This window comes from Felis catus, chromosome X (genome assembly GCF_018350175.1).
Source record: "Felis catus isolate Fca126 chromosome X, F.catus_Fca126_mat1.0, whole genome shotgun sequence".
NCBI classification, from domain to species: Eukaryota; Metazoa; Chordata; class Mammalia; order Carnivora; family Felidae; genus Felis; species Felis catus.
Window position 1 is genome coordinate 81,116,174 of NC_058386.1, and position 9,920 is coordinate 81,126,093.

Below are 9,920 nucleotides of genomic sequence, written 5' to 3' on the forward strand. Positions count from 1 at the left end.
GCTTTTGTATTTCCAACACCCTCCCTCAGTGCACATGAACCTCTGTAGAAACTGAAAGTCACACGTGGCCCATTTGTTTCAGGGTCCTCAGAGGAGTTCTCTCACCCCATCCCCTGATGGCTTCATTTGCATAACCAAGAGGCTTTGGGATGAATTAAGTCAAGGTCTTGTCTCTAGCTTCTTGTTGAGCACTGACTTACTGAAAATTATAGCTCTCCCTTATTCCCAGGAATTATCGATCTGATCTCAATACAGCATCTTTGGTCAAAAAGCAGCAAGTATCTGATGACTCTTTGGAGAACATCCAAACTGGTTTTCAAAAGGCATATCTTCCCCTTATACTAAGTCACTTCCTGGTATGGGTCTAGTCCACTGAAAGGAAAATCTCTATAGGAAATTTGCTCAAATGGAAATAGTAAATCATAGTGCTGATAATTTCAAATTGCACTGAGACCCTAGAAGCAGACGGGAAATTGCATCAGTTCTCACCATAAAGAGTTTACAAAGGATTCTAGCCAAACACATCACTGGTCAAGAACAACAGGAATTTGTACTTTAATGCAGTTTAAATATCTGAATATAAAGGGGGTCAGAATAGAGCACACAGGGCTAGCCTTAAGAGATACTGTTTCGGTATAATGCTTTACGTTCCATGAGTATTTGCATTTTGTGGCTTTTTTGGAGGGTGACATTGTTTTATCAAATAACTGAGGCTCCAGAGAGGCTATAGCACCCTTAGTTCCAGGGCTTGGCATGCAAAATGAGGGAAAGAGTAGAACTAGCACACAACTAACAGCACAGAGGACAGTCCCACAGCTTTATAGACCCCTGCCTCTAGGCTTTGCTGCTGGCCTGCCTCTGGAAATGCACAGCATGGCATTGAGATTTTGAGCTTGGAGAAATGAGTGACCAGGATATGGGACCAGGATTCCCTTTGGAGTCTAATAGCCCACCCAAGGATGTCTTGATCAGGGTCAGCAATCCATTTTATTCTAAATGTCACACCATTTGCTCTAGGCAGGCCCTCTGGGGACACTAGCAGGTCTCAGGCAGAATAAAAATAATAGCAAACCTGGAGATGCTAGTACTTACTATTGCCAGGCTTTGTTTTAACTGTTTTATATATATTAACATGGTTCCTACTCATAACAATCCTATGGGGAAGGTAGTAAAAAAGTAGTGGGAGAGAAAAAATGGAAAAAAGCAGGGGAAGAAAAGGGCAAGAAGAATCCAATGCAATTCAACAATTATTTATTAAGCACAACTCTGTTCTGGGGATATGGTAATGAACAAGATAAAGGGGGGTGTAAAGGGGAGTACAGGTAGAGAGAGGAGGAGGAGAGAAAGGAGAAGGGGGGTGGAAAGGAGGAGAGAAGAGAAAAGGAGAGGAGAAATAATGACAAGAGAAAGGAAAGCTGTGCACATGGCAGGCAATGGTAATAGGAAAAACCTTCCCCATGACCTCAGGGGTTGGCCACACTTTCTGGGCTGAGGCTGAGGCTGTTTTCTTCTGGCCCAGGCTCTTACCCTCATTACCATGAGGTTGGTGCACACATAATCATTCCAATAATCCAGCCCACTCCAGACAACATGGGCCCGATGCAGCCCAAGGCAGGTAGTTTACACCCTGGTTTAGACGGTGCTTTTCCCCAGTTTACACAGGTTGATGACCTATTGTGGCACGTGAACTTTTACTGTTTTCTCAATCTGCCTCCTACTTTTTCTTCTTCTAAGGGCCTCAGTGACACAAGTATACATTTTGGGCCTTCAAACAATATTTTACCAAATGGTTTATTTTTATCCTACTACCATCGACAATATTACTTTCCTGCCAAGTTTTGCCAAGGTGCCCGTTTCCAACATTTGCTACCTGTTCAGATGATCACTTCATGCCACTTTTTTCTCTTCTTGTTCCCCCCGCAACCCTACTCGGAAAGGACCCTTACATCCCATTCTGATCATTGGAAAGGACCACCAGGGCCTTGTGCTGATGACACTCCCACCCTCTGTCAGCCTTCTCTGTCAGCAGAGGATATGGCACCAGCCACGCTTTCTCGCCAGCCTTTAGGGATCCCATGAAAAATAATTGTTGCTGCTGCCCAGCCTCTGCCATGCCCCAGACCCACCTCAGTCCTGACTTAATGCAGGTAGCTTTCCAGATGCATTGAGATGCCAGGACTTTGAAGGTGTGACTCGATCTCAGAAGACACTGGCCCTGGAGACATATTCTTACAGTCCAGAGAGGAAGGACAGTCTGAGCAAACCCCACCCTTTCACAGCCACCCAGTTCCCTTTTTTTGTTTCCTGACTTAAACCGATGTCTTTTTTTTTCTTCTCAGCAGCATGGTATCTGGTTCCCTGCCTCTGTTCCTATACCACCTCCCCCTCCCCGAGCCCCCAGCTGTCCCCGCCCTTCATTTGCTTGGGACCTCTGACACTACTATCTTAAGTCTGCTCTGAAAGAAACCTCAACATTACTCGGGACAGTGAGACTCTAGATGGGTCTGGGTTGAGCAGACAGGTCATCAGGCTGACCTCCCCAAGGTGAAGGGACGACATGCCTAAAAAACTGTGGGGATATTCAGCAGAGAGAGTGGAGACTTACAGGAAAGAGGAGAAATGCAGACCTTCAAAGATGTATCAAAGGGTCTAATGAGGAAGAGTCTTTACAGTCTCATGTCCTTGAAGGCAGAGGTTCAAGGTCACACAGTTAAACTTGATAACGAAAGATGGAGACTGCTCACAAGGGGACCCCCAAAGTGCAGAGCCTGAGAGAGGTAGAGACAAGACTTCCCCCTGCTGAGTCATTTTCTAAGAAAGCATGTTTTTCTACAGATAAAAATGTACAAATGTAAGCCCTCACAAAGACCTGTGCCCTTCCCCATTTTCTGCGGATGTTGATTTTCTCCATTTCAGATTCTGCCTCAGGGATTAACTCTTTTTTTTAAATTTTTTTTCAACATTTATTTATTATTGAGAGACAGAAACAGAGCACGAGCATGGGAGGGGCAGAGATAGGAGGAGACACAGAATCCGAAGCAGGCTCAAGGCTCTGAGCTATCAGCATAGAGCCTGACTTGGGGCTCGAACTCACAAACCACGAGATCATGACCTGAGCCAAAATCGTACACTCAACCGACTGAGCCACCCAGGTGCCCCTCAGGGATTAACTCTTAATTTACACCTTTTTCTTTAATTCTGTAAGTCTATAAACCAGACTAAGTGTGTTAATTGAAGCCTGAATGTTTCAACTACTTCTTAGCCTGTGTTCTGGCCACAATCATCTCTTGGAGGATTCTCCTAGGAAATGAAGACAGTACTGGCTGCAGACCAGGATGGCAGCAGAGCCCCTGCTGACTGGTTGGCTTTCCCACCTTGACACATCAGGCACTGTCATGTTTCCTTGCCCTACATGCTGTATCCTAAGATCACAGATCTCACTAGAAGTCTGTCAGAAGTCTTAAGGCAACAAAACTTTTTAAAACACATTTTGTAGGGATGGTAGAGTGGATAATAGTCACATCTGCAGAAGATAAATATATCCTTTCACTAGTCACTTCTGAACAGCTGCTCTGGTCCTCTGCCTGAGAGTTGGTCACAGACATTCTCCTCCCCTCCCCTTTTCGTCAGTCAGATGCTACCTGTTGTCACATGGCCTATCCCTTCTCGAGGGCCATCTTGGGGTGGAGACCGGAAATTGATAGGCATACAATGGGGGATCTGGAAAAGGGAGAGTGAGACAAGGGGATAGGGTAAAATAAACCTATGCACTTGTTTACCATCTGCCCATGAGCCTTTCCCTAACACACTTCTCTAGATGACAGAAGGGCTGCACCCAAATAGTGCAAATAAATGGCCTAGTGTCGCCTCAGAAGATTCCCGATGTAATGTAAGGATTTTTTGGGTGATATCCTGTTGAACATTTTTTAATGAACTTTGAGGAAGATATAGGAAGTAGCCTAGCTAGTCTGGGAATGGTGCAAGGCTATTATGAGTTAGATTGGATGACAGAACTGGAGCAATCAGTTTGCAAAAAAGGTCTTGGTCACCTGGTGTGATAAGCCAACTTCAACCAAGTGTATTTTACCAAAGCTAAGGGATGTGTCCCATAATTGGGCACCAAATTAAACTTCAAAGGACTCCAGGTGAAAGTGGGATTGCAGTAGCATTTGTGAAAATGGTTCATAGGTTTTTGCTGATAATGATCAAGAGAAATGTCAGGTCAGTAACATGGCTGCCAGAAAATCCAAGGTCATATTAGGCTTCCTTGTATAAGTAAAATATCTAGACAGAGGAAAGTGAATAGGTCACCTACTCTGCAAGGTGAGGCCATATCTAGACTCTTGTGTTAAGTTCTGAGTGCCTTGTCTTAAGAAAAATTAAGCAGGAGTATGTCCAAAACAGAGACCAGGATTAGTGAAGGAAATCAAAACCAAAGCCATGTTACACAAGGTGTAATAGAAAGAACTAAGGTTGATTAGACTAACAGGGGCCATGTTCATTGTCTTCATTTTTCCATTTGACTAATGTCAAAACCCTGTAGAAACTCTTCAAATGTCAGTAAGACTGCCTAAGAGCCCAAAGAGAAGAAGAAAATGTCAAGACTATGGGCTGGCTGTTTGGCAAAGAAAGTTTTAGGAAATGTAGCAGGTAGTGGTAATGTTTTTATTGTCTCCTTCCCAGAGACCATCCAACAAAAAGAGGATGATCAGAGAATCAACTCTGTACTCATGGGTATTCCTGGAGAGTTATGCAAGCATGAGATCCTAGGCTTTCATAGTTCCTTAGCCCTTAGTCACTGGTACCCCTTCCAGAGTCCCTGATCAATTCTCTCACTTCATCATCCTCTACCCTGCAGATGCCCCTGCTTCCCCCATGTGATGTTGTGGTTAGGTGCAAGGCTGTGGTGTTAGAACTACCTGGGTTGAGATTTCAGCTCCACAAAATAATCACTTGTATTGTGCCTGAGTTTCCTTACCTGTGACATGTTCATAACAGTACACAATACATGGATTGTTAGGATTACAAGAGGTAGTATATAAGGTGTTTAGGAAAATGCCTGGTATATAAGAAGTCCTCAATAATTGTTAGCTATTATAATTACCAGGCCACAACAGCCATATTGTATAATGTTAAAGAAACCCAGAATCTGGAGTCAGATCACCTGTGTTTATATCCTGGCTCCACTAAATACTATTAACATTGGGCAAAATGTTGAATATACTATTTGACTAGCTTATGGCCTCAACTTTCTCATGTGTAAAATGGGAATAATAGTACTCCCTACCTCTTAAAATTACTGTGAGAATTTTATGAAACAATCAACTTTAACTTTTTTATTAAATTTTTTAAATATTTATTTTTGAAAGAGAAATCACAAGCTGGGGAGGGGCAGGGGGAGAGAGAGAGAGAGAGAGAGAGAGAGAGAGAGAGAGAGAACCCCAAGCAGGATCGATGTTGTCAGCACAGAGCCCCATGCATGGCTTGAACTCGCAACCTGGGATCATGATCTGAGCCTAAGTTGGAGACTTAATGGACTGAGCCATTCAATTTAAATTTTTAAAAATTTTTAATTTATTTTTGATACACACACACACAGACAGAGCATGAGTGGGAGAGGGGCAGAGAGAGAGAGGGAGACACAGAATTTGAAGCAGGCTCCAGGCTCCGAGCTGTCAGCACAAAGCCTGACATGGGGCTTGAACTCACGGACTGAGAGATCATGGCCTGAGCGGAAGTCGGACGCTCAACCGACTGAGCCACACAGGCGCCTCTGAGCCATCCAATTTTATTTATTTATTTATTTATTTTTAATTTTTTTTTTTTTATTTATTTTTGGGACAGAGAGAGACAGAGCATGAACGGGGGAGGGGCAGAGAGAGAGGGAGACACAGAATCAGAAACAGGCTCCAGGCTCCGAGCCATCAGCCCAGAGCCTGACGCGGGGCTCGAACTCACGGACCGCGAGATCGTGACCTGGCTGAAGTCGGACGCCTAACCGACTGCGCCACCCAGGCGCCCCTTAATTTTTTTTTTTTTAACATTTATTTAGTTTTGAGACAGGGAGAGACAGAGCATGAACAGGGGAGGGTCAGAGAGAGGGAGACACAGAATCTGAAACAGGCTCCAGGCTCTGAACTGTCAGCACAGAGCCTGACGCGGGGCTCAAACTCACGGACCGCGAGATCATGACCCGAGCCAAAGTCGGCCGCTCAACCGACTGAGCCACTCAGGCGCCCCAAGCCATCCAATTTTAAATTATTTTTTCAACGTTTTTTATTTATTTTTGGGAAAGAGAGAGACAGAGCATGAACGGGGGAGGGGCAGAGAGAGAGGGAGACACAGAATCGGAAACAGGCTCCAGGCTCTGAGTCATCAGCCCAGAGCCCGACGCGGGGCTCGAACTCACGGACCGCGAGATCGTGACCTGGCTGAAGTCAGACGCTCAACCGACTGCGCCACCCAGGCGCCCCTCCAAGCCATCCAATTTTAAATACTCAGTGCACTGAAGTCTTTCTCTGCTAGACTCTTTTTTTAATTTAATATTTATTTTTGAGAGAGAGAGCAAGCGAGCAGGGGAGGAGCAAAGAGAGAATCTGAAGCAGGCTCAGATTCAGTCACTCAGCCGGAAACAGGCCCAGGCACCCCTCTGTTGGACTCTTGAAACCTATCACATGCCTTCTGCCAGATACACAGGAAGGGAAGAGCGGTGGATACTTTCTATCTCTGCCTGTTTATTGCTATTGCGGTAAGTGAAAAGTTTCATTGTCTCTTCGGAACAGCAGCCAGCTTGCTCCTTCAACAAACGGGTACTTTTTTTTTTTTTTTTTTTGCAAAGTACAGTACTTTGTAATTATATATTTATGAGAGTGTATTTGATTATTTTATTGTTGTGTCACTCTCCTAGAAGAGTGCCCAACACAGAATAGGAATTCAATAAACATTTGTTGAATGGACCAAACAGCCATGTGATAAATGAAATAGGGCACTGGCTCCCTCCAAGCCAATCCCTCCACCAGCAGTTCACTGTCAAAAGACATTCCCAGTGTCCTTGAAGTGGGACAGTAATGTTACATAGGTGAGTAGGGCCGTTCCATTTGGCCCTAGTCCTTTTTTTCCTTGGAGATAGGGACAGGGAAGCCCAAGGGTCTAGAATGAGCACTGCTTCCTTCATTTAACGCTGCTACCTAGCGGCGTCCACTGAAAGTGATGAAGTGAGGAAACATTGCAAAGCGGGAAGACCGGAGGAAGTCAAAGACAGGATCCGCCTCCGGCCGAACCCTTTCTTAAACTCCCGCCCACGGCTACCAAGCAGGTCATCTCAGTCGCCAGGGGGCGGTGCTCACAGAGCCTTAGACTCTATGGTCATTCTCGCCCACTCCCATGAGCAAGAGCGACCAGAAGCCTCCTATATACTTCCGTTTCCGGCCTGGCCTCTCTCTTTCCGTGCCGATAGCCTTCTCGCAGCCATGGTAGGACCTTGGGGAGGGTCCCTGTAACATCCAGTTTAATCTTCTCATACCCTTTGACGGTGCCGTCCCAGGATGGCTCTGGGCCCGCGCGTGGACTCGATGTACCAAAGAAACCCAGTGTTGCTGGGGTCGACCCCGGAGGCACTGGGCTTTGGGGCCAGGAAATGAAGCGATGGGATCAAAGAGGTAGTTAGGTGGGGGTGGAAGGAATGTGCTGACTTTGGGGCTCACAGGAGGCCGCTGTATGGGAAGCACTTGCGGCTGTACCACCTTCTAGTCGAGTGTTGTGTGCTAGCGAGGAATCTTGAGAGTCGAGCTCTCATGGGATGTCTTAGCTTCAGCTGGGTAGGTCAAGGCATTGTGCAATTTTATCTGATAACCCTGCTCATTCTAAACTGTGTGCTTACTAGGTGAACGTTCCTAAAACCCGCCGGACTTTCTGCAAGAAGTGTGGCAAGCACCAACCCCACAAAGTGACACAGTACAAGAAAGGCAAAGATTCTCTTTATGCCCAGGGTAAGACAGTCTGTACGTAATTTGGTTTTAATGCATCATTCGTATACTAGTATAAGAAATGAGCGGTCCCGTGCGCCCTCTCCCCTAATTTGAGTATTGATAATTATGCTGGTAAGAAAAGAAGACTTTACCATGTGGCAGTTGTGATTATCTTTGGTATACCATAACAAATAACTTTATTCTCCCAGGAAAGCGGCGTTATGACAGGAAGCAGAGTGGCTATGGTGGGCAAACTAAGCCGATTTTCCGGAAAAAGGTTAGTAGTAATTACTGTTTGACATGCTGCCCACCTACTGTGGTAAAGACATTGCATTTTTCTATGGCCCACATTTCTCCAGTACAGGTGTGTGTCAGTGAAGTTCTCTGTTAACCTTCAGTGACCTGTCCAGTAGGCAGTGGAGCTGGGAATGCAACCCAGGGCTGACCCTAGTCTGCAATACTGTATCATCTCAGTGTTTTATTCTTTTTGTCCTTCCCTTACTGAAAAGGCAAACAGCAAGTTAAATGAATGTGTCCTGCCTTCCTAAGAACTGAAGTTTGAGTACATCACTAAATCTTTTCCTTTGCCCTGTTTCCTGTCATGCGTTAGTGAATCCTCAGTCTTTGCTTGCAGTAAGAATTACTTGCTTACTTTGTTTTTCAGCTCAGAAGCCTGCAGTCAGCTACCTATCTCATGAACTTGTAAAGCTCTTTAAAATTGTCATTTAGGCCTTCCACTGGTCTGAATTCTCTGTCATTCTCATCCAGGCCAAATGAGTTTCTTTTCTGCCCCAGGTGATTGGCTACCCCTTAAAGTACACAGTGCCTGGAACAGCATTCTTACGAACACAGCATTTCTTTTGGTGCTTTGCTCATTCAGCCTAGTTTCAGAAAATATCAAGGAATAACTAGCATTCATTTAGGTGCTGTAAATGGTTTGATCTCGAGGTGGTAAAAGGAATACCTGATAGCCTTTTCACATTCAGCTAATTTGTTTAAGATGGGGAGATTCTGCCTAGGTTTTGGCTTTTTTGTGAACTGTGAACTGGTAGCAGTAGGATTCTTGTTATAGGAGTAGGCTTAAAAAGTTTATTAGTGGACCTTGAGTTAAATGATACAGCTGAATGCACATAAATTGTATACATAGTTTTATGTAGTCTCCAGAGAATTAATAGATTAAGTAACAATTATTAGCCCTATTCAATGAGAAAGTTGGGTTTATTTCATAGTTTCATGCACTTGGTTGATCCATTTCTGTCATTTGAAAAAGCTTTCCTTTAAGTAGTACTTAACCCAACAGTGCTATTTTTGAAGAAAGATTTTCTCTAGTGATTTATGAAGGGTTTGACTTAATTTTTTCCAGGCTAAAACCACAAAGAAGATTGTTCTGAGGCTTGAATGTGTTGAGCCCAACTGCAGATCTAAGAGAATGCTGGCTATTAAGAGATGCAAGCATTTTGAACTGGGAGGAGATAAGAAGAGAAAGGTATATAATTATGGGTGGAGGGTGCAATCTTTTCTACTGGAAGAGGTGAACATTTCTCCCCACTTACTGATTGTGGAATCAAGAATTGGGCAATCCTCTTAAAATACCTAGATCCATTAGCTGAAGGTATGAGGTTTTTGGTGTTGGTTTTGGCATGAGTAGTAGAAAGATAATGAAAAGTGACTTAAAAGATGGTGATCACTTTAGGGACAGAGGGTCTACTTGGAGTAAAGGTTCTTTGCAACATTAAAAAAACTTATTTTCTGTTCCATTACAGGGCCAAGTGATCCAGTTCTAAGCTTCATATTTTGTTATGAAGACAATAAAATCTTGAAGTTATGTTCACTTCATTTGGTTGCAGTTGGTCTTTTGAGCATGAAATAAACTAGCACCCTCAACAAAATTCCGTTCGTGGGGAAATTTATGGTTGATGGTTCTTTTGGGTACTGTGCTCATTTTGGATTGAA

The 9,920-nt window shown here is 44.3% G+C and overlaps 2 protein-coding genes across 3 annotated transcripts in view; one reads left to right on the plus strand and one right to left on the minus strand.

Annotated features, from left to right (window-relative positions):
• Nucleotides 1-2,279, minus strand: part of BTK (Bruton tyrosine kinase) — a 32,507-nt gene extending 30,228 nt beyond the window's left edge. Inside the window, exon 1 of one of the 2 annotated variants that reach the window (XM_045050819.1) lies at nucleotides 2,127-2,279. The gene's annotated coding sequence lies outside the window, so the exon portion shown is untranslated. The remainder of the gene's footprint in view (nucleotides 1-2,126) is intronic. The other variant, XM_045050820.1, reaches the window with a different exon arrangement.
• A 5,040-nt stretch (nucleotides 2,280-7,319) lies between these two features.
• On the plus strand, nucleotides 7,320-9,803 carry LOC111559192 (60S ribosomal protein L36a-like). Its single transcript, XM_023249779.2, has 5 exons — nucleotides 7,320-7,472; nucleotides 7,883-7,988; nucleotides 8,177-8,244; nucleotides 9,331-9,453; nucleotides 9,731-9,803. Exons 1-5 carry the CDS (start codon nucleotides 7,362-7,364, stop codon nucleotides 9,749-9,751), a joined length of 429 nt encoding a protein of 142 aa, XP_023105547.1. The 5' UTR covers nucleotides 7,320-7,361; the 3' UTR covers nucleotides 9,752-9,803.
• Nucleotides 9,804-9,920: the final 117 nt, after the last annotated feature.

Bases quoted from the DNA above. Each gene is read 5' to 3' on its own strand.
- LOC111559192 (XM_023249779.2), top strand. From the start codon at position 7,362: ATGGTCATTCTCGCCCACTCCCATGAGCAAGAGCGACCAGAAGCCTCC. The intron at 7,473-7,882 runs GTAGGACCTTGG...TGTGCTTACTAG, and splicing joins ATAGCCTTCTCGCAGCCATG to GTGAACGTTCCTAAAACCCG. The intron at 9,454-9,730 runs GTATATAATTAT...GTTCCATTACAG, and splicing joins GAGGAGATAAGAAGAGAAAG to GGCCAAGTGATCCAGTTCTA.